Genomic DNA, 23,616 nt, shown 5'->3' with positions numbered 1-23,616 from the left:
GTACTTTATTTACAATAATTTTGCAATACCTATCACCTATGTTAGTCTGTCTCTATTCTAAACCAATCCAGAAGTGTCACTGTCACAGCAGAAGATAGAGGACAAGAAGAAGAAGGACAGGACATGCCCAGATTCCTCCATCTTGCCTCTTGAACCCCCATTCTAAACCCCCAAAATTCTACTTTTTCACCCTGTGACAAATTAACTATCATTCTACTCAAACCCTTGTGGCTTGTAACTCTTCACACAAAGCTGGTAATTGTTTCCATGGGTTAAAATCCAAGGCACAGGAGTTTGTGACTCCGTGCCAAGGTCTCTGAGCCCCTTGCCAGGGTCTCGAGTCCTCCAGGGCAGCCAGAGGAATGTCCTGGGTTCTGACAACTGAGCAGGGAATGATTGGCATCTGACTCCAAGGCTTTGGAATGCTGAACACTCACTTTATTAAAACTATACTATGTTACATTATACAATATTAAAGAGATACTATACTATATCATACTAACTACTGAAAAACTCGTGACTGTCTGTCAACAGCCAGGACACAGCTTTGACCCAATAGGCCAATTAATACAAACAATCAGCACCAGAATCCAATTACCAAATTCCTTCAGGTAAACAACCTTCCCAACACATTCCATGTGTGCAAAACACCAGGAGCAGCAAGCAGAGATAGAAATTGTTTTCCCTCTGTGCTTCTCCAGGAAAACACCTGAGAGAGGAAATTATGTCTTTGTTCAGAGACTGTGAATGCCACACCTGTTCCCTGGGTGGTGTTCACAGGGGTCCCCGGAACAGGGAAGAGATAAGGATCTGATTCCATGTTTCAGAGGGCTGATTTATTATTTTATGATATATATTATATTAAAACTATACCAAAAGAATAGAAGAAGGGATTTCATCAGAAGGCTTGCAAAGAATAGAAAAGGAAAGAGATGGAATGATAATAAAATCTTGTGATTGACCAGACAGCCTGATACAGCTGGGCTGTGATTGGCCATTAATTAGAAACAGCCACATGAGACCGATCCCAGATGCACCTGTTGCATTCCACAGCAGCAGATAACCATTGCTTACATTTTGTTTCTGAGGCCTCTCGGCTTCTCAGGAGAAAAGATCCTAAGGAAAGGATTTTTCATAAAATGTGTCTGTGACAATTGCCCAGTAAGCATCTCCTGTGGAAAAGCTGTGTGGGTAAATGTTCAGGCAAGGGAGTCAGGTGCACACACCACACTCACCATGGCTGGCTCAGCAAAGAGAGGCAGAAGGGCCTTTTGCGGGGTCAGTTCCAGCAAAGGTTTATTGCAGCACACAGAAGGGAAATCAGAGACAAAGGACAAGACCATATGCTCTGCACGAGGTTTATTGTCACTGTGGTATTAGGGACAGGTGAATGAGGTGGCACAGACCCCTGCGTTCTCCCAAGTTTATTAGACAGCACACGTTCTTTTATAGACAGTTCTGACAAAGCTGGGCCTGGTTGGTCCCCACTCAACACCCCTCACCTCACTGGCTAATTAGGAACAACACATCTTGTACACTTCTCACAAGTAAACAACACGTTCAAGCTGCAGAGATTAAGGACTGTTTTAATTCTTCCTCTGAGCTTTCTCAAAACTTCCCAGAGCAATTCCTGGGAAAGTTTATTTGACTCTATCTCTGACCAGACTGTCAGCATCCACAGGTTTAGGTAGGGGCAGCTATGGGGACAGAGCAAAGAGCATTGGCCTACAGGGAGGACAGGGCTGACCACCAGGGATACCACAACTGTCACAGACATCTTTCATGAAAATCCTTTCCTTAGGATTTTTCCTCCTGAGAAGCTGAGAGGCCTCAGGAACAAAATGTAAGCAATGGTTATCTGCTGCTGTGGGATGCAACAGGTGCATCTGGGATTGGGCTCATGTGGTTGTTTCTAATTAATGGCCAATCACAGCTGGCTCGGACTCTGTCTGAGACACAAACCTTTGTTATCATTCCTTCCTATTCTATTGTTAGCTAGCCTTCTGATGAAATCCTTTCTTCTATTCTTTTAGCATAGTTTTAATGTAATATATATCATAAAATAATAAATCAGCCTTCTGAAACATGGAGTCAGATCCTCGTCTCTTCCCTCATCCTTGGAGCCCTGTGAACACAGTCACACACAACCAATGATGGAACAGGGAAAGGAGAAACCACGAGATTTGGGACATATGGGGAGAGGAACTGGGGTGGATGCAAGGCTCCATGGAGGAGGAGCCCTTTCTGTCCACCTCGGTGGGGAGAAGTCTGTGGTGGGTTTTTCCAGGCAATGCCCTGAGGATTTCCCTGAGGGAGAAGGATTCAGGGGATTCCACACTTCACAGAATGCTGATTTTCCCCAAACTTCTGCTGTGGATTTGTTTGGTTTTTTGAGTTTCCAGGTTTCAAAGTCCGACCAATGATGTGAGCTGGAGGGGGTCTCCAGTCCAGAAAAGGAGTGGTCCCTCAGGACTGTCTTTCTCCTGCTGGTTCTAGAACTGTTCCACAATAGCACCGCACTGAAAAAAACAAGTTTTCGAGCTCATTTTCACTAAACTATTTATGCCTACTTTTTCTTGGCCAGTGTTGCAATTACAATGAATGGTCTGGCTCTTTATTGGTGTTCATTGTTCCCCAGGGGTAGAACTTCCCTGGAGCAATCCCATGCCCTCTCAGATTTCTGCTTCCAAGGCTTAGCTAGTGAGCTTTTGTATTCTCCAGCAGAACATGAAGCCAGTCCCTGTTCACCTTATCCCCTTCTTGCACCTGGATCAGTTTGAATTCAGCTTACTTAGACCTTGGTTTCCTCAAACAATTGTCAGCCTAAATGGCAGGGATGGAGCTGGATGCTCTTCAGGTCCATTCCAAGCCAAACCAGTCTGGGATTCTATGGAACAAGGTTCCCAGTTGTTGGAAGAGTTCTGTGTCTGCCTTGCTTGGGGCTGTCCTGGTACTCTGTGTGTGGGAGGCTGGAACAGGGAGTTCCTGGGATGAATTCTGTGGCTCCCACCAGGTGTGATGATGTGCTGTTTGCTCTGCAGATGTCCCCAGGAATCATTGCCAACCCTTTTGCTGCTGGCATCGGGCGCAAGAACAGCCTGGAGAGCATCTCCTCCATCGACCGTGACCTGAGCCCCGAGGAGCTGGAGATCCTGCAGAAGGTGGGTGTGGGCTGAGCTGGGAGCAGAGTGGGAGCACTTTCTGGAAGTCTCTGGTGTCTCCCGTGGTGCATGGAGCCTGCAGAGTGCTGTGGGCATGGCCTGGGATCAGCAGGGCCCAGCATGAGGATCAGGAACACTCTAGGATGGGACTGTGACACCTTGGTGAGGTTCCAGGTGCTGCAGGTTTGGAGAGAGCACAGGGTGAGGCGGCTCTAACTCTGCTCTCTCCTAGGAGATGGAAATGGTGAGAGAAGCCACTCAGTGGGAGAGAGAAGAGATGGAGAAAGTGGTGAGAGATCATTTGTGTAGCAGAATGTGTTTGTGGCAGTGGCTCTGCCGAGCCCGTGAGTCCCCAGGAAGGTGTCATAGGTTATCTCTGCTCCACTGTAGTGCCATGGGGAGCTCCAGAGCTCTGCCCCATTGTCATTGCAGCTCTGGATCTCTGCCCCCTTGGCAGTGCCATGGCAGTTCTGGATCTCTGCCCCCTTGGCAGTGCCATGGGGTGGAGCTCTGGACATTCCCTCTCTGTGGTTCACTGCTCTGTTGCCCTGGCTGCTCTTGGGCTGTGCTGCACCTCCCTGTGCACCTCTCTGGTCTCCCTGGTGATGTTCCTGTGGTATACACCAAAACCACCCTTGTAACTTGCTGATGCCTCCTGGCCAAGCTGCAGCTTCCAGAAAAATGGCCAATGAGCTTGGAAGTCCCAAATTTAATCAGTCACCCTGTGACTGGCAGAGGTTTTGTCAGCAAAGATGAGAACACGCAGCTCTGAGCTGCTCTGAGTGAAGTGATGCTGTTGGTCAGACACAGCTTTGTGCTCCTCAGTTCACATGGCCGTTTCTCTGCTTTGCTGTGGGAGTTTTGTGTCTCTGTCTGCTGACTCAGCCTTGCACAGAAAGAGAATTTCACAGGAGAATTTCACAGGAATGGATCAGCAGACTCAAGCCTCTTGAGCACGTAGAGTTTCCAGTCATCCCTCTTAAAACAGTAATTTATCCAGTCAGAGTCACTGGAAGAAGAGGGAAATCTGAATTCTTCAGTGTTGTCAGTGGGGAACCTGCTCTCCTGGCAGAGGTGTGTGTACATTTGGAGGTGTTCTGTCAGGTTCCTGGTTCAGATGCACCTGAGGTTTCCCTGGGCTCTCTCTGCAGCTGCGGTTCCTGAGCTCGTTCGCATTTGCTGCCCCCCGAGAGCAGAGTGAGGGTGGCAGTTGTGGGTGCAAGGGGAATGGCCTCACAGAATGACCCCCAGCCTGATCCAGCTGAAGGTGTCCCTCATTGCAGGGGCTGGACAGGATGGCCCTGGAAGGTCTCTTCCCACCCAAACCACCCTGACTAATTTGGGTAGGAGGGACCTCACCCAGGGAAAGGCAGTTCAGATCAGACTTAGGTTTTTCCTGTAAAATGTCTCATTCCTTGCCTGGGAAGGAGCTCAGTGTGGTTTGATGTGGTTTCAGCAAACTTGATTTCATTGTTTTTCTGTCTGAGCAAAGGATATTCCAGCCAGTTTTAATGTGGGCAGTATATGGATTTGAATATGGAGATGTGGATTGAAATGCGTTCAGGAGAGCTCAGGTGCTGTGGGTCAGTATCAGCATTCCTAACACCTGTGAATATAGCAGGTGTGGCCCCAAATTCTGCTGCTGGGGCTGAGCAGGTGCCATTTGTTCAGGCTCAGGTAGAGAAAGATTTTGCCAAAATTTATACTGAGATTATTTAAAAATACTTTGGTCAAAAAAAAAACAAAACAAAACAAAAAAAAAACAGAGAAACATTTATGATTGGTGAAATAGCCTTGGCCATATCTCATTTTTAAAAAGCTGATGTATTTTGGTGCCCCTTCCCTTGGTGTGCCAGGAGGAGGCAGCAATGGATTCTCCAGGCTCCCTGGACCTCCTGGGATCCTGAGCAGAGACATGTTTTTCTGCTGGGCCTTTTAAACCTTGAATCTGGGATTATGTCTCTAAAACTGCTTGTGATGATTAAATTTGTCCCAGTGGTGGAGCCAGCACTCACCACTCCCAGTGGTGGCCATTGAAATATCGAAGGAAGTTCCTGACCCAGTGCCACATCCCTGGTAATTTCTGTCCCCATTTTTGGAACATTTTTCTTGCTCTTCAATGTTTCATGTTCATTCTTGCACAAGAGCAATGGAGGCCAAACGTGTCTCCAGCCCAGAGCAAGCTGTGAACTGAATAACTGGGAGGAATTATGCCTTTGTTCTACTCGTGGTGGAAGTTTTCAAACCCATTCACTGCTGACACCTCCTGCCTCCAATTCTCTGATAATCCAGTTTCTAGTAGAAGTGCCAGTGACTCTGAGTCTCTGTGGACTGGTTCCTGCTGCTCCCTCCTGTCTCTGTGGCTGTAGTTATGTTTTAGTCTTAATCCAGATCTCCCCCAGCCATTGTCAGAGATGGATTTGGAGCAGCATCTGGAGCCACAAATTTGTGGGAATTTGGAGCCACAGCTCCATCTGGGCTGGCTGGTGCTCCTGTCACTCCTCAGAGAAGAGCCACACACCACATTAGTGTCACCTGGAGCCCTCACCCTTCAGAGGACTCTTGGTCAAAACAAGCATAACCAGGTTCAGAAACTACCTTGAACATCCCTCAGTATCCTCTTGGGAGCTGTGATCCTCCAGAGCATTAGTGACTTCTCAGGCTGCTTATCCTTGCTTGGAGCTCGCAGGGTGCTGTGGAGCAGTGGGAATCTGTAGTGCATGGAATCTGTTAAAGAGCAGGGCCCAGGTGCTCAGCAGAATTTTCAGCTGATCCCTCTGAGCTGCCTCCCATGGCTCAGGACTTCTGGACCATCTGGTTCCTGCTTGGGGAGAGCAGCTGGGAGGGCTCCAGGGACAAGAGGAGGACGCTGCTGTGCTGTCCCCAGGCCTGGCTCTGCCCAGAGCTGCCAGGTGACAAGTCACAGAAATATCAGTGCTTAGGACAACCCCCCCTAATGCCCCTGCAGCCTGGAGCAGCCCATGGCTGGGGCTTTTGGGATGAGTCACTGCTCACTCCCTGATGCCCCTGCAGTGCTGAGTGGCAGCTGGTGCTGAGCCAAGACCTTCCTGTCCCTTTGGATCATTGTGTCTGTGGTGCTGTGAGCCAGCAAGGCCTGTGCTCTCTGGATTTGCTTTTCCATTCCCTCCCAGCCTGTCCTGCCTGGGCTCCATCAAGGTGTCTCTTCCAGTGTGATGGTGTTCACAGGGGTTCCTGGATGAGGGAAGAGACGAGAATGTTGACTCCGTGTTTCAGAAGGCTTGATTTATTATTTTATTATATATATTACATTAAAACTACACTAAAAGAATAGAAGAAAAGGTTCTCAGCAGAAGACTAGCTAAGAATAGAACAGAGAAGAATGATGACAAAGGTTTGTGGCTCGGGCTCTCTGTCTGAGCCAGCTGACTGTGATTGGCCATTAATTAGAAACAGCCACATGAGACCGATCCCAGATGCACCTGTTGCATTCCACAGCAGCAGATAACCATGGTTTACATTTTGTTCCTGAGGCCTCTCAGCTTCTCAGGAGGAAAAATCCTAAAAAAAAAAGATTTTTCATAAAAGATGTCTGTGACATTCCAGCAGTGAGCAAACCCCTCCTCTCTCCCTTGGTGTGGATTTGCTTTTCCATTCCAGTGCTTTCCATCAAGGTGTCTCTTGCAGCAGTGAGCAAATTCCTCCTCTCCCTTGGTGTGGTTATGCTTGGGGACACAGTAGCTCTCTCACTTTGCCCAGGACTGTCCCTCAGAGGATCCTGGGGACACAGTAGCTCTCTCACTTTGCCCAGGACTGTCCCTCAGAGGATCCTGGGGACACCTGCTCTCCCTCTCCCCTGTGGCACCCAGATGTTCTTGTTCTCGTCCTTTCCTCTGGCAGTAACAGCTCCCAGTTCCAGCTCCTCCCTACCCAGTGCCAGTGCTGGGTTCCTGCTGCCCCTCTCCTGGTGCTGGCACTGCCCCTGTGTCCCCTGAGCAGCCCTGCCCAGCTGTGTGACCTCTGTGCCTCTCTCTTCTCTCTGCTCTGGCCCTGTCTGTCTGTCTGTCTGTCCCACGGAAGGAGCGGATGCGTAGGGAGCGGGAGGCGGCCACGCAGCAGCTTGAGGAGGAAGCAGAGGTGAGCAGCACAGGGGAAGGGCTGAGAGGCCCAGGAAAGGGCTGCAGCTAGGCTGGAAGGCTGGGGAAGTCCCCAAAAAGAGTTTGTTCCCCAGAGCTTGTGTTCTCCACTCTCTCCCCTAAGAGAATGTGGCTTTGGGGATTAAGACATCAGAACTGAAGAAATGTGTAAAGGGATTGAGGAAAATGGGCTGGGTTAGAAACCTTGGCTCCTCTTTAGGGTTAGAAAGGCACTATGTGGGAAGCAGAATGGAACAAAGTTGTACAGTGAGTGTGAGTTAAGGCTGGAAAAAGGAGCTGTAGAGGAATTGCAGGTTTGCATTCTTACACGTGTCCAGGTCCATCATTCCTGGTGCTGTTGGAGCAAACAGGTGGGTATGGCATGTTCCTGCTCCATCAGGAGGTGGAAATGGGGCAGGAGGAGTGCAGGGATCTGAGCAGCAGTGGGTGCCCAGGGGTGCACAGGGACACATTCCCTGTGGGGTTTCTCGAGCCTGGCTCCTGCCACGAGTTCATGTGGTTGTGCTTTGAACAACTCCAGCTCTTTTTCCAGGTAATGGGAGCTCTGATGAGTTTGGAGATAAGACCTGGGTTATTACCGGGGTGGTTCCCTTTTCATTGCCCTTTCTCATTGATTTAGTTGACTTTGGGCCTGACCTGTTCCTGGTTTTTTCCCCCTCTCCAGAACGTCCCCAGCGAACCCCTGCGCCTGGACTACAGAACCCTGGCAGCGCTGCCCAGCAGTGGCCTGCAGAGAGGCAACCGTGCTGTGAGTGGGGGTCCTGGGGGCTGTGGAGGGAGGGTTCCTGCAGGGGAGGCACTGAGGGGCTGTGGAGGTGTGATTCCCAACAGAGAGGGGCTATGGAGGTGTGATTCCCAACAGGAGAGGAGCTATGGGTGTGATTCCCAACAGAGAGGGGCTGTGGGTGTGATTCCCAGCAGGAGAGGCACTGAGGGGCTGTGATTCCCAGCAGGGGAGGCACTGAGGGGCTGTGGCTGTGATTCCCAACAGGAGAGGCACTGAGGGGCTGTGATTCCCAACAGGAGAGGCACTGAGGGGCTGTGGGTGTGATTCCCAACAGGAGAGGCACTGAGGGGCTGTGATTCCCAACAGGGGAGGCACTGAGGGGCTGTGGAGATGGGGATCCCAACAGGAGAGGCACTGAGGGGCTGTGATTCCCAACAGGAGAGGCACTGAGGGGCTGTGATTCCCAACAGGGGAGGCACTGAGGGGCTGTGGCTGTGATTCCCAACAGGGGAGGCACTGAGGGGCTGTGATTCCCAACAGGAGAGGCACTGAGGGGCTGTGGGTGTGATTCCCAACAGGAGAGGCACTGAGGGGCTGTGGAGATGGGGATCCCAACAGGAGAGGTCGTGGTCCCTCCATCACCTGCCCTCCACCTGTGCCATGGTGTGGGAGGTTGTCACGATCCGTCCTTAGGAACGGGGTTCGTGATGGTTCGTGGATTTGATCTCAGGGTGCAAAAAGAACCGACACGGCACAGGGGATTTGCAGTGATAATCAAAACAAATGCACCTTTATTGAATGACCACAGCAAAATGCAATAGAGGGATTAAGGGGAAGAAAAAGATGGAGAAAGAGAGAAAAGAGAGAGAGAGAAAGAGGGGGATATGGCTACCAAACGTAGAGACAAAGTCCTTTGGTCCAGTCCAGTCCAGGATCCGCCTGTTACATCAGGGAGATCTCAAAATCTCTAGCTAACTCAGAGGTTTTTATTATGATAATTCTGTTGGAAATTGTGGGGGGGGGAAACAGATACAATAAGGAATAGATGTAACAGGTAGTCCATGCTCTCAGCAGTAAACGAGAGCCATTGTGTTCTTGGTCCATCGGTCACAACCTGCAGGCAAACATCTCGCTTTGGTCAGCTTGCCTCCCCCACATACCTGCCCCGGGCTGGGGGGTTCAGTCCCAGTCCTTGGGAGGAGCAGAGGGGCCTTTTCACATGGGGGTTTCAGTCCCAGTCCTTGGGAGGAGCAGAGGGGCCTTTTCACATGGGGGTTTCAGTCCCAGTCCTTGGGAGGAGCAGAGGGGCCTTTTCACATGGGGGTTTCGTGTCTCAGCCCTTGGGGGGAGCAGAGGGGCCTTTTCACATGGGGGTTCCATGTCTCAGTCCTTGGGAGGAGCAGAGGGGCCTTTTCACATGGGGGTTTCGTGTCTCAGCCCTTGGGAGGAGCAGAGGGGCCTTTTCACATGGGGGTTTCGTGTCTCAGTCCTTGGGAGGAGCAGAGGGGCCTTTTCACACGGGGGTTTCGTGTCTCAGTCCTTGGGAGGAGCAGAGGGGCCTTTTCACATGGGGGTTTCGTGTCTCAGTCCTTGGGAGGAGCAGAGGGGCCTTTTCACATGGGGGTTTCGTGTCTCAGTTCTTGGGAGGAGCAGAGGGGCCTTTTCACATGGGGGTTTTGTGTCTCAGTCCTTGGGAGGAGCAGAGGGGCCTTTTCACATGGGGGTTCCATGTCTCAGTCCTTGGAAGGAGCAGAGGGGCCTTTTCACACGGGGGTTTCGTGTCTCAGTCCTTGATGGAGAGGCTCCTCACATCTCTGTCTGTCTGTCACGGTGGTTGTAAAACAGGTGAGGGTCTGCTGTGGGAGACCACCTGAACTCAGGAGAAGCCCAGCCAGGCCGAGAGGTGGGACAGCTCCCGGGGCTGTTGTTGCAAACAGGGCACGGTGCCCCCTTCTTTGGGCTCAGTGTAGCATACAGCAAACAACACCTGTGCAAACAATGGCTTAGCAATGCTCTCAGGTCTCAGGCACATCACTTTCTCCTTTTAGCCAGAGATTTAAGACTTGGGGGGGTCTTCTCTTCAGTGGTCCCCCAATGACGATGGTGAGGCAGATGAGGGAAAATTCAGACAGACTCTCACAGAGGTGACAGAGGAAAACTGGGCAGCAGAGCTGTGGGGGCTCAGGCACTGAACCAGGAGCTGCAAAAGGAAGATGGGAATGAGAAAATGAGGAGAGCAAGAGGCAGGCAGCTTTGCCTTTTGGGAAGGGAAGTGGCACAGTTTGAGAAGCTGCAAAAAGCAGAGTTGGGAACAAGGCAGAAAGAACAGCCTGGGGGGAGAGAAGGGGATGTGGGTGAGGGAGTGCAGGGATTTGTTGTGGAAGGAAGAGGTTCCAGAGAGCTGCCAAGGGGGGAGAGAAAGATCCTTCCCCACACAGCGATGGCAGTGTTGTGTGCACAGCTCAGCTGTGAGTCCATTGTGGGATGGTGTTTAGGAAAGGGGAGGGATGAGGGTGCTGAAACTGAAAGTATTGAACACAGAAAAGGTTTGAGGCCAGGTTGGGCAGTGCTTGGAGCCATCCATTCAGTGGAAGTGTCTACCCCTGGTGCTCTGATGGAAAGAGCATGGCAGGGGTGGGACTGGCTGCTCTCAGGGTCCCTTCCAACCCAAGCTGCACTGAGGTTCTGCTAAAGCCAAGCTTCCCCCAGGCCTGCAGAGGGGAGGTGGCTGTGGTTGTGTGTCATGGCTGAGCCCTGTGGCTCCTGTATCCTGCTGTGATTGTGACTCCTGCCCTGGGCATTCCTGTCCTGGGCCCTGCCTGGCAGTCCCTCACTGGTAGTGGCCATGAGAAATTCCAGATTTCTCTTCCAAATTCCAGAACAAACTTCACACATAACAGGCCTACTTCTCTCCTGTGTTGTTTGAAATCTCACCTCCCCATCTTTTCTTTCTTTTCTGTCCTGCATCACACCCATTCTGCTGGGTTTCTGCCTCCTCCTTCACACATCCTCAGTCTTCCTCCTTTCCCCCTGTTGCAGCAAGATCTCCCTTTGCTGTCATCACCCCATTCTGCATTCCATTCCAGTGTTTCAGGATCATCTTTTACCCTTCCTGTCTCCATCTCCTTCCATGCAGACAGCTCTCCTCTCCTGTTCTCTTCCCTCTGTTACTCCAGGCCTCACTCCAGTGGCAGCTCTTCTCTGGCTCCAGCTCTGCCTCCTTTTCTTCCCACCCTTCCCACCTTTGGGTTTTTCCCTCTTGCTGTTCACACAGCAGAGCAGGATCAGGAAAAGGTTTATTTTTAGCACCCCTAAGTGTAACTCAGGAGCTGGAAGAGGGCAGAGTCAGCCCCAGGCAGCAGCTGGGTCCGTGCAGGACAGCTCAGGGTGGTGCAGAGCAGCTCTGGGGCTGTGCCTGACAGAGGGTCAGCCTGGGAACGTCAGGCACGGGAATGTGGGGCCGGGCTCGGGGCCGTGGAGGCTTCTAAAAATGTCCCACTGCAGGGAGGGCCCCAGCCAAGGGGGCCTGTGTGGGTCCAGCTGTCACCAGCCCTGTATTTGCTCTGGTTGGAAAAGGAAATCTGCCTGGGTCCTGGGGAAGGGAGGGGCTGGTGCTCCTTCAGGAGCTGCCCTGGCCTGTTAGGTGGCCACTGGGAGGCTCAGCCAGTGGAACAGCAGGCGGGTCAGTGGTGGCAGGGCAGGCAGGTCAGTGGTGGAAGGGCAGGCAGGTCAGTGGTGGAACAGGCAGGCAGGTCAGTGGTGGTGGAGCAGGCAGATCAGTGGTGGCAGGGCAGGCAGGTCAGTGGTGGAACAGGCAGGCAGGTCAGTGGTGGTGGAGCAGGCAGGTCAGTGGTGGCAGGGCAGGCAGGTCAGTGGTGGAACAGGCAGGCAGGTCAGTGGTGGTGGAGCAGGCAGATCAGTGGTGGTGGAGCAGGCAGGTCAGTGGTGGTGGAGCAGGCAGGTCAGTGGTGGAAGGGCAGGCAGGTCAGTGGTGGCAGGGCAGGCAGGTCAGTGGTGGAAGGGCAGGCAGGTCAGTGGTGGAACAGGCAGGCAGGTCAGTGGTGGTGGAGCAGGCAGATCAGTGGTGGCAGGGCAGGCAGGTCAGTGGTGGCAGGGCAGGCAGGTCAGTGGTGGCAGGGCAGGCAGGTCAGTGGTGGAACAGCAGGCAGGTCAGTGGTGGAAGGGCAGGCAGGTCAGTGGTGGCAGGGCAGGCAGGTCAGTGGTGGAAGGGCAGGCAGGTCAGTGGTGGTGGAGCAGGCAGGTCAGTGGTGGAAGGGCAGGCAGGTCAGTGGTGGTGGAGCAGGCAGGTCAGTGGTGGAAGGGCAGGCAGGTCAGTGGTGGTGGAGCAGGCAGGTCAGTGGTGGTGGAGCAGGCAGGTCAGTGGTGGAAGGGCAGGCAGGTCAGTGGTGACAGGGCAGGCAGGTCAGTGGTGGAAGGGCAGGCAGGTCAGTGGTGGAAGGGCAGGCAGGTCAGTGGTGGAAGGGCAGGCAGGTCAGTGGTGGAGCAGGCAGGTCAGTGGTGGAAGGGCAGGCAGGTCAGTGGTGGTGGAGCAGGCAGGTCAGTGGTGGTGGAGCAGGCAGGTAGGTCAGTGGTGGAGCAGGCAGGTCAGTGGTGGAAGGGCAGGCAGGTCAGTGGTGGTGGAGCAGGCAGGTCAGTGGTGGTGGAGCAGGCAGGTAGGTCAGTGGTGGAGCAGGCAGGTCAGTGGTGGAAGGGCAGGCAGGTCAGTGGTGGTGGAGCAGGCAGGTCAGTGGTGGAAGGGCAGGCAGGTCAGTGGTGGTGGAGCAGGCAGGTCAGTGGTGGAAGGGCAGGCAGGTCAGTGGTGGAAGGGCAGGCAGGTCAGTGGTGGCAGGGCAGGCAGGTCAGTGGTGGCAGGGCAGGCAGGTCAGTGGTGGTGGAGCAGGCAGGTCAGTGGTGGAAGGGCAGGCAGGTCAGTGGTGGCAGGGCAGGCAGGTCAGTGGTGGAAGGGCAGGCAGGTCAGCGGTGGCAGGGCAGGCAGGGCAGTGGCAGACTGTCTGTCTCTGGCTCTCGGGAGTTTGCAGTTTATCGCAGCCCCCAGGTTTGTGAACAGTCTCTGTTTCGGCCCGCGTGTTTGAAGAATGAGCCGGAGTTCTTCAGTTCTCGGTCTCAGAGTTGTTTATTGTGTCTTATCTATAAAAATTTTTCTCCTGTCCAGCTGCGGTCCACTCAGCAGGACAGTCAGAGGCACTCTGCCTGCCCTGGGGCAGCGTTATCTCTTTATACCACAAACTGTGTATAACATGTTTACAATGGCTTCCCAATGCCTCTCTCCTATGTTAGACAGAGAGCAGGCAGGTCAGCGGTGGCAGAGCAGGCAGGTCAGCGGCAGATTGTCTCTGGACAGCCTCCTCCAGGTGTCTGGTGTTCCTGCCCTGTCCCATTGTGGTTTTCTCCTCCTTCCTGTCTCCAGGCCAGTTCTCACCACCGGTGTTCTCCTCTGAGCAGTGGCTGGGTGTCTTTCACTGCTGCACAGCTCCCTGTGAGGGATCTGCAGGGAACTCTTCCTGTCCTTCCCATGCCACACAGGGATCTGCAGGGAGCTGTTCCTGTCCTCCCTGTGCCACACAGGGATCTGCAGGGAGCTGTTCCTGTCCTCCCTGTGCCACACAGGGATCTGCAGGGAGCTGTTCCTGTCCTTCCCATGCCACACAGGGATCTGCAGGGAGCTGTTCCTGTCCTTCCCATGCCACACAGGGATCTGCAGGGAGCTGTTCCTGTCCTTCCCATGCCACACAGGGATCTGCAGGGAGCTGTTCCTGTCCTCCCTGTGCCACACAGGGATCTGCAGGGAGCTGTTCCTGTCCTTCCCATGCCACACAGGGATCTGCAGGGAGCTGTTCCTGTCCTTCCCATGCCACACAGGGATCTGCAGGGAGCTGTTCCTGTCCTTCCCATGCCACACAGGGATCTGCAGGGAGCTGTTCCTGTCCTTCCCATGCCACACAGGGATCTGCAGGGAGCTGTTCCTGTCCTCCCTGTGCCACACAGGGATCTGCAGGGAGCTGTTCCTGTCCTTCCCATGCCACACAGGGATCTGCAGGGAGCTGTTCCTGTCCTTCCCATGCCACACAGGGATCTGCAGGGAGCTGTTCCTGTCCTCCCCATGCCACACAGGGATCTGCAGGGAGCTGTTCTTGCTGTGCAGCAGGAGGAGGTGCAGGTCCATCTGTCCCTGTGGAACAGGAGGTGTTGATCTCTCCACTGACCACTGCAGCTATGGGTGGAGTTGGTCAGGAGGCTTCCCCCAGAACAGCCACCAGGGAAGGGAACAGTGGTTGTCTGTCTTGGATCCATGTGTGCTGCTGCATCTGGGGCTCTTTGTGAGCAGGATTTAACAAAGGCTGACAAGATGCCCTTTCTCTTTGTCCACTCTTACAAGCCAAACTGAAAATTCCCATTGGAAGCAGCATGGAAATGCTTGTTTGGGGGGTGCTCTTTGGCCATGCAGGGCACTGCAGCCTCTGGAGAGAAGCTGTGGCTGCTCCTGGATCCCTGGAAGTGTCCAAGGCCAGCTTGGATGGGGCTTGGAGCAGCCGCCCATGGCAGGTGGAACAATCTGAGCTTTCAGGTTCCTTCCCACCCAAACCATCCTGGGATTCTGTGACTCTGACACTTCCCTGACAGAAGTCAAAGAGCTGCTGCAGTCTCTGCCTTCTGCATTGAACAGGAATGAGAGCCAGACCCCTGAGGGGCTGATCACAGCAAAGCCATCAAAGTCCAGTTTTGCTTTCTGGCTGGGAGAGATGGAGAAGACTTGGCGTGTCTCAATAGCGGGTCACCATGATTAGTTAATTAGCAACCTGTGCCTTCTGTTCTGAATCTTTCTCTTCAGTTTCTTGCTATTGATTCCTTTTTTTTCACTTGTTCATGGATTTAAGACTGGATTTCTTTCAGTGCCAGGGAGGATGCAGGGTAGCACGTGTCTGTTCTGTCTGCAAGCTGGGAAAGCTCGCTGCATTGCCCAAATTCTTGCTCACCCAAAATAGAAATCGTGGCTTGTCTGACAGGAATAGCCCCAGTGAGGCTGGGGAGTGAGGAATCCCTCACCAGGACGTGCTGCAGCAGGAGCTGGAGCTTCCAGGGAGACAGGAATAGCCCTGGTGAGGCCAGGGAGTGAGGAATCCCTCACCAGGACGTGCTGCAGCAGGAGCTGGAGCTTCCAGGGAGACACAGACCCAGCCCAGGTCCAGCTGGGCCCAAGAACAAAGCAGGGACTGAGGCTCCCACTGACCATCAGGCATGGTGGCACTCTGGGGAAAAGAAGCTAAAAGTTGGGTTTTACACTGAAAAATCACACCCAGCAGAATGACCCAGGGTAGCACAGGCTTCACTGGTGAGGAAACACGATATGAGCCAGGGCTCTGCCAGCCACAGAGGTTGGGCTGGGGGTTAGGGCAGGGCCTCTGAAATTCCTGAGCCTCCAGCTGCCATTGTAGTCAACAGCCCACCCCTGAGAGCTTTTTGGTGACCACTGCCATGACACAGGAGCTGAAGAATTTGCTGTGAGCAGGAGAGGTCTTTGTGCTCCCTGGAGGCACTTGGATGGAAGCTTTGGGCTCTGCTCTCTGGCTGTCCCTGCTCCCCTGAGGAAGGCTCTGGCTGGGGTAACAAACTCTTTTCTGAGGCATTGAGGGGAAGGGCCAGGGCTTCACTGGGGCTGTAGGAATTGAGCCCAGACAGAGCTGGGGCTGCCTCAGTCCTGCCATCAGCAAGAGCCACCCAGAGGGGCTGTGCTCACTGAGCTCTGGTGTTTGCGGGGTGCTGTGAGCGCTGGGACCCTCACAGCGTGTTCACCTGGGCAGCTGTGGTGTGACTCGGTGGCAGCACTGGGGGTGGCAGCAGAGGCTGGGCCGTGGGTGGTGGGGCTCAGTGAAGTGGGGGTTGAGCTGGAGGATCTCCAGAGGTGCCTCCCTGCCCCAGCAGTTCTGTGTTCTGTGTGCTGAGGTGAGCAGGGGGAGCACGTGCTTGTACGGGTGCTGGAGGTGGGTCTGGCTGGCAGCAGCTGCAGGGAGGTGTGTGAGTGGGAGCAGGGCAGCCCCCTGGGCTGTGTGTGCACAGCAGGCTCCTCTCCCAGGAGTGACACTGAGGGTCACAGGTGGTGGCAGAGCAGGAGAGAGGGTCGGGATGCCGTGCGGGCGTTAGCACTGGAATTCTCTCCCTGTCCTTCAGCTGCTGTTCTGTTTTCTCTCTCCTCCTCTTTACTGTGTTCTCCTTATTTCTCTGTGACCCTTGTGTTTCCTCTCAGCCTGTTGAGTGCTCTAAGCCCAGCTGCAGCATGGAGGGTGACTGCGCCGTGCTGTCCCACGGGGGTGGCACGGCCAGGCAGCGTCCCCGGAGCCAGCAGCAGGCACAGCCAGGCCCCCCCGGCTCCCCACGCCTCCCCTGCAGCCCCAGGCAGACCAGCAGGACCCCGAGGGCTGCCCCTTGTCCCAGGAGCAGCTGCCAGAGACGCCAGAGTGTCTGATCGACTCGCAGCCCATCCCCTTCAGTGAGAACCCCTTTGTGGTGGCCAACCGCAGGGGCAAGGCTGGCCTGGGGGGGCCTCCCCTGGGCTATGGCAGGGGGGGCGTGCTGAAGACCAGCCTGTACTCCAAGGCAAGCAGCGTGTGGTGTGTGGCATGCACTGACACAGCCTGGCCACTGCTCCCTACTAAACCCTGGCACCGGGCAGCACGGCGCCCGAGGGCCGGTCCCTGCCCTGTGTGCCCCCTCCCTGTGCCACCTGAGGGGTCCCCAGGGTCACCAGGCCGTCCCCCGGCCACTAACACACACCCTGGTGGTGGGGGTGTGGGGACAGGATGGCATCTGTGACCTCCCTGCTGTCCCCTGGGCTCTGGCTGGGAGCTGTGGTGTCCCTGCCTGCTCGGCTGGCAGCAAGGAGCTGGCAGCACTGGTGGGGATCAGTGCTGGTGCCACGCTTCTGTCCCTGGGCACAGCCCTCCTCTGCACTGTGGAAACATCTGGAAAACATCTGTAAAACACTGGTGGGGATCAGAGCTGCTGCCACACCTCTGTCCCTGAGCCTGAGCACTGCCCTTCCTAGAAAGGAGAGAATCTGGAAACCACAGTAGATCCACAGCCCAGGAGCTGCTCCTCCCAAGTGACACCACTCAGTAGCTCAAGACTTGGGAATTCCAGGGATAACTTTGCTTTCTGTTCTGGGAAATCTGTATTTGACATTCCTGCTGTTGCACAGGGAACCCGTGGTGGAGCAGGGACTGGACCCAAAGATACCATCTTCCAGATGAGCACCACATTGCCTCTCTCCTTCTTCCTTTTTAAGCTTTTTGGGAGGTCTGAAAATCAAAGCAGCCCCACATAAATAGCCCCATACACAGCAGATCAACAAACCCAATCCTCAGCTCTAGTGATCTTGGAGGTGGTTTAGTTCCTTGTAGGAATTTCTCAGGTGTGTAGCCAGGTGAGCTCAGAGCAAGGTATCTGGAATCTCTGCTACAGTATAAACTTCAGGTCACTTCAGGCTTGGCGTGTCAAAATACTGACTTGATGGAGCTGGCCATGTGCATGGTATTAGTGACTGGGAGCTGTATGTTTGCCTGAACAGTTCCCTAAATCCCAAGTGACCTGCCTCTCCTTAAGGCATTAGAAATCCTTGTGAAAGGTGCTCCTGGTGCTGCAGTGGGAGTGCAGGTGGTTCTGGGACACTGCTCTCTGCAGTGCAGGTGGTTCTGGAATTCTGCTCTCTGCAGTGCAGGTGGTTCCTGGGATGCTGCTCTCTGCAGTGCAGGTGGTTCTGGAATTCTGCTCTCTGCAGTGCAGGTGGTTCTGGGATGCTGCTCTCTGCAGTGCAGATGATTCCTGGGATGCTGCTCTCTGCAGTGCAGGTGGTTCTGGGACGCTGCTCTCTGCAGTGCAGGTGGTTCTGGGACGCTGCTCTCTGCAGTGCAGGTGGTTCTGGGACACTGCTCTCTGCAGTGCAGGTGGTTCCTGGGATGCTGCTCTCTGCAGTGCAGGTGGTTCTGGGACGCTGCTCTCTGCAGTGCAGGTGGTTCTGGGATGCTGCTCTCTGCAGTGCAGGTGGTTCTGGGACACTGCTCTCTGCAGTGCAGGTGGTTCTGGGATGCTGCTCTCTGCAGTGCAGGTGGTTCTGGAATTCTGCTCTCTGCAGTGCAGGTGGTTCCTGGGATGCTGCTCTCTGCAGTGCAGGTGGTTCTGGGATGCTGCTCTCTGCAGTGCAGGTGGTTCCTGGGACACTGCTCTCTGCAGTGCAGGTGGTTCTGGGATGCTGCTCTCTGCAGTGCAGGTGGTTCTGGGATGCTGCTCTCTGCAGTGCAGGTGGTTCCTGGGATGCTGCTCTCTGCAGTGCAGGTGGTTCTGGGACACTGCTCTCTGCAGTGCAGGTGGTTCTGGGATGCTGCTCTCTGCAGTGCAGGTGGTTCTGGGATGCTGCTCTCTGCAGTGCAGGTGGTTCCTGGGATGCTGCTCTCTGCAGTGCAGGTGGTTCCTGGGATGCTGCTCTCTGCAGTGCAGGTGGTTCCTGGAATTCTGCTCTCTGCAGTGCAGGTGGTTCTGGGATGCTGCTCTCTGCAGTGCAGGTGGTTCTGGGATGCTGCTCTCTGCAGTGCAGGTGGTTCTGGGATGCTGCTCTCTGCAGTGCAGGTGGTTCCTGGGATGCTGCTCTCTGCAGTGCAGGTGGTTCCTGGGATGCTGCTCTCTGCAGTGCAGATGATTCCTGGGTTGCTGCTCTCTGCAGTGCAGGTGGTTCTGGGATGCTGCTCTCTGCAGTGCAGGTGGTTCTGGGATGCTGCTCTCTGCAGTGCAGATGATTCCTGGGATGCTGCTCTCTCCAGTGCAGGTGGTTCCTGGGATGCTGCTCTCTGGAGTGCAGGTGGTTCTGGGATGCTGCTCTCTGCAGTGCAGGTGGTTCTGGGACACTGCTCTCTGCAGTGCAGGTGGTTCCTGGGATGCTGCTCTCTGCAGTGCAGGTGGTTCTGGAATTCTGCTCTCTCCAGTGCAGGTGGTTCTGGGATGCTGCTCTCTGCAGTGCAGGTGGTTCTGGGATGCTGCTCTCTGCAGTGCAGGTGGTTCCTGGGATGCTGCTCTCTGCAGTGCAGGTGGTTCTGGGATGCTGCTCTCTGTTCAGCTGCTGGCAGCTGAGCCTCAGTGCCAGAGGTTGCTCTGGGAGCCAGGAGAGCCTTATCTCCCTCCAGCCAGGAGAGCCCTGTCTCCTGCAGCCAGGAATGGCTTTCTTTGCTCAGTGCCAGAGGAAGCTCTGGGAGCCAGGAGAGCCCTGCATCCAGGAATGGCTTTCTTTGCTCAGTGTCTATGCCCAGGAGTGTGACCCTGCCTGTGAGGGCTGGGGGAGTCAGGGAGGAGGATTCCTGGTAACCTGATCCAGCTGGGATGTGATCCCGGTGTTTAACCTCATTCCCTGGCTGCTCCTGACGCTTTTTGGCATGTGCCAGCTGCTGCTGGGCCCTGCTAACCTTGCTCCCTTGTGAAAAACGCCAATCGCTTGTTTTTAAAATTTTAAAAGCTTAATAGTAATAAAACGGTTATAAAAATAGTAATATAATTAGAGTAATAATAATTTGGATAATTTGAATTAGGACAATATGGGAAATAGAGACAAAGAGTTACAGACTTCCGGGTACCTCTTTCTGGGCAAAATAAGCCTGAAAAAGGACCCATATTAACAGAGGATTAACCCTTAAAAGCAACAGCCTGTTGCATATTCATACACCTCATCCATGATGCATAAATTCCATTCAAACACAGGATTCTGTCTGGGCAGTGTCAGCTTCTTCCTCTGAATCCTAACAGTGCCTTCGAGGCAGGAAGAAGTTCATTTCTTCTGATAATGGGGCAATAAATTCTTTTTCTCTGAAAGATTCAGGTGTCCTGTGGCCGCTATCTCACTGCAAGTCCTTTCTTTAAAAACAAGTATCCTACATAGCACAATTTCTATTTTAACAATCTTTATAACCTAAAACTATATTTAACACAGTACTTAAGAGAATTAATACAGCATTACTTTCTAACACAGCACATATAATATTCATTTGAATATTTGCGAAAGGCCAGTAATAAAATGCGCATTTTTCACATCTCTGGCAGTGCAGGGTGTCCCGTGGCCTTGGGCTGCGCAGACCCCCTCCTGCTGTGCAGTAACACTGAGCTCTGTCCTGAGCTTTGTCTTCTCTCTTTCAGGCTCCCGTGGGCGAGTCTGGGACAGGAAATTCCAGGCGTGAATCTCCCTATTCTCCCAGTAATCCTCAGGTGAGACTGCCCCAGGACAGGTGGTGTGGGAAGGGCAGGGGGGGGCACTTCCAGGGGTAAAGGACGGAGGCAGCTGAGGGCAATTTCCATCCTGGAGTGACCCTGTCAGGGTGGAGGGGATCCACCAGAGAGCAAGAGAGCAGCTCCCTCCTTCAGAGTGTCCCAGAGAGCCAGAAGGGTAATTAGCTGCTCTTAAATGAGCTCTGAGGGGCAGCTTAATTGCAGGGTGATGAGGAGGGGCTACAACATGTAGTTGTGAGTTTTTTGGGAATGGTCTTTTTGGACCAGTACCTTGCACAGAGATTGTTTAATTCTGGCAACTGGTGTGTGGTAAGAAATGGAGGAGTTGGGATTTGGGTCTGTAAACCAGAGCTGCCCAGGCCTGCAGGGGATGCCTGGTTCTCTCTGTGGGCCCGGTGTGGTAAGAAATGGAGGAGTCAGGGTTTGTTTGGGTCTGTAAACCAGAGCTGCCCAGGCCTGCAGAGGATGCCCTGTGTGAGCCTGGTGTGGTAGGAAATGGAGGTTTGGGGTTTGGGTCTGTAAACCAGAGCTGCCCAGGCTGCAGAGGATGCCCTGTGTGAGCCTGGTGTGGTAGGAAATGGAGGGTTTGGGGTTTGGGTCTGTAAACCAGAGCTGCCCAGGCCTGCAGGGGATGCCCTGTGTGAGCCTGGTGTGGTAAGAAATGGAGGAGTCAGGGTTTGTTTGGGTCTGTAACCAGGGCTGCCCAGCCTGCAGAGGATGCCCTGTGTGAGCCTGGTGTGGTAGGAAATGGAGGGTTTGGGGTTTGGGTCTGTAAACCGGGGCTGCCCAGGCCTGCAGGGGATGCCTGGCTCTCTGTGTGAGCCTGGTGTGGTAGGAAATGGAGGGTTTGGGGTTTGGGTCTGTAAACCGGGGCTGCCCAGGCCTGCAGGGGATGCCTGGCTCTCTGTGTGAGCCTGGTGTGGTAGGAAATGGAGGGTTTGGGGTTTGGGTCTGTAAACCAGAGCTGCCCAGGCCTGCAGGGGATGCCTGGCTCTCTGTGTGAGCCTGGTGTGGTAGGAAATGGAGGAGTCAGGGTTTGGGTCTGTAAACCAGGACTGCCCAGCCTGCAGAGGATGCCTGGCTCTCTGTGTGGGCCTGGAGAGCTGCTGGGCAGGAGGTGGAGGGATCCTGCTTCAGCCACTTGTGGGTGACCCTGCCTCAGGATCCTGCTGCAGCTCCTTGCCAGAGGCTTGCCCTCTGCAATGGGAAGTATCTTTGCTTTTGTAATTTCTTGTAGTTATGATATTTTTTGAAAAATCCTTTTTTTAGGATTTTTCTTTTTGAGAAGCTGAGAGGCTTCAGGAATAAAATGTAAACAATCATTATTTGTTGTTGTGGAATGTAACAAGTAGATCTGTTATTGGTTTTATGTAGTTGTTTTTAATTAATAGTCAATCACATTCAGCTGGCTCGGAGTCTTTGTCTGAGCCACAAGTTTTTGTTATTCTTTTTTTATTATTATTTTTAGTTAGTTTTTTGATGATTTTTTTTGTATAGTTTTAGTATAATATATATTATAAAATAATAAATTTAACTTTTTGAAACATAGAGTTATATTTTGGGTTTTTTTTTTTTAGACTTCTGTGGACACTGTCACAACTTCTGATGATTCTTTGCTTATAAACATTACCTTTTATCCCTTGATATTCATACTCCTTATTTATCTCTGAACGTTGCAATATCTGAGTCTTTGATCCCCTGTTCATCCCACAGCAGGAGTGTGTCACAGCTCAGTTGAGCCTTTTGAAGTTAAATGAACTTAAAGAGTTTTTTACATTTTTCTTTTACAGTCGTTGCCCATTGCTGGATTTTATACCGGGGGCTGGAGTGAATTGCCAGTTGTTCTTTGTTCTCTGTCCTTGGTCATTTTGGGTCTGTTGGTTCCTTTTGGAGTCCAGCTGTTCTCCAGCTGCTCTCCCACAGCTGTGGCACTTCCCTGCTCCTCAGGGAACCATTTCAGCTCTTGGGGCTGGGCAGGGGCTCTGGAGGGGGACAGAGCTCTGGGGGTGAGGTAGCTGCTGGGACAGGCTGAGGAGAAGGGTCAGGAGCTGCCGCAGGAGCAGCACTTGAGTCCAGCCTCTGTTCCTTCTCAGCCGTCCCAATCTCCCTCAGTTTTGGATCATTTAGAATTGAGTGTTCATCAGGAACCAGCACGACTGGAAGGTGCTGTCACAGCTGAACTATTCCAATGCACTTTGTTCCAGCTGTTGACGTTTCTGACAGCAGCTGTGGTTTTTGTAAGTTTTCCTTTTATCACAAGTGCCAATTCTCTTTGTTTCTTTGAGATAGTTTTCACAGACTCCCAGGATGGTTTTGTGGGAAGGGACCTTCAAGACAATTTCATTCCAGCCCCCTGCTATGGGCAGGGACACTTCCCACTGTCCCAAGGTGTTCCCAGCCCTGTCCAGCCTGGCCTTGGACACTTCAGGGATCCAGGGGCAGCCACAGCTTCTCTGGACACCCTGTGCCAGGGCTGCCCACCCTTGAAGGAAATAATTTCTTCCCAAAATCTCATCTAACCCTGCCTCTGTCAGTGGGAAACGATTCCCCCTTGTCCTGTCCCTCCAGGCCCTTGCCCAAGTCCCTCCACAGCTCTCCTGGAGCCCTTTAGGGCAGTAGAAGGGGCTCTAAGGTCTCCTCCCTGCAGCCTCTCTTCTCCAGGCTGAGCAGTCTCAGATCTCTCCTGTTTTAGGGATTCAGGAGTCTTGACTTTCCGGATGTTGCTCCAGAGCAGAAGTTCCGAGGAATTTTGTCTCTTACTCTCTGTCTCCGTCTATTTTTTAATGTTAATTCTTTGGTTTCAACATCTTGTACTCCAGCCAGAATTGACTGGCTGATTTCAGAGAATTATGTTCATTAATTAATTCATTCGGAGAATAATTTTAATTCTTTGGTTTCAACATCTTGTAGTCCAGCCAGAATCGACTGACTGATTTCAGAGAATTCCTTGAGGGAAATGGAATCCTTTGTCCCAAGTAGGCATTGGAAGGGTTGAGTAGGCACTGTGAGGGTCGAGTAGGCATTGTAAGGGTTGAGTAGGCACTGTGAGGGTCGTGCCTGCCCTGAGCTCTGCACGGGGCTGGGGGAGGCAGGAGGTGTCTGTGCTGGGTCTGTGGATGCCAGGCAGGGCAGGGGGCTCCCCTCGGGCTCCTCTCCCTGGCAAACCCAGTCTCTCCTTTTCTCTCTCCCCTGGCAAACCCAGTCTCTCCTTTTCTCTCTCCCTGGCAAACCCAGTCTCTCCTTTTCTCTCCCCTTCTCTCCGTGCTGCTGCCCCCTCCCCACAGGTGCCCACAGCCCCCGGGCCCCTCACCTG

General features: G+C 53.4%; 1 protein-coding gene across 1 annotated transcript in view; it reads left to right on the top strand.

The window, feature by feature from the left end:
* SCRIB (scribble planar cell polarity protein) overlaps window positions 1-20,342 on the top strand; it is a 110,180-nt gene extending 89,838 nt beyond the window's left edge. Inside the window, exons 26-30 of the mRNA XM_036404404.1 lie at window positions 3,042-3,161; window positions 3,394-3,450; window positions 7,221-7,277; window positions 7,962-8,045; window positions 20,214-20,342. Of these exons, the coding sequence (XP_036260297.1) occupies window positions 3,042-3,161; window positions 3,394-3,450; window positions 7,221-7,277; window positions 7,962-8,045; window positions 20,214-20,342 (447 nt within the window). The remainder of the gene's footprint in view (window positions 1-3,041; window positions 3,162-3,393; window positions 3,451-7,220; window positions 7,278-7,961; window positions 8,046-20,213) is intronic.
* The last annotated feature ends 3,274 nt before the right edge of the window (window positions 20,343-23,616 follow it).

This window comes from Molothrus ater, chromosome 1 (genome assembly GCF_012460135.2).
Source record: "Molothrus ater isolate BHLD 08-10-18 breed brown headed cowbird chromosome 1, BPBGC_Mater_1.1, whole genome shotgun sequence".
NCBI lineage: Eukaryota > Metazoa > Chordata > Aves > Passeriformes > Icteridae > Molothrus > Molothrus ater.
Note: the sequence above shows the minus strand (reverse complement) of the source record. Positions and strands in the feature narration are given on the sequence as shown.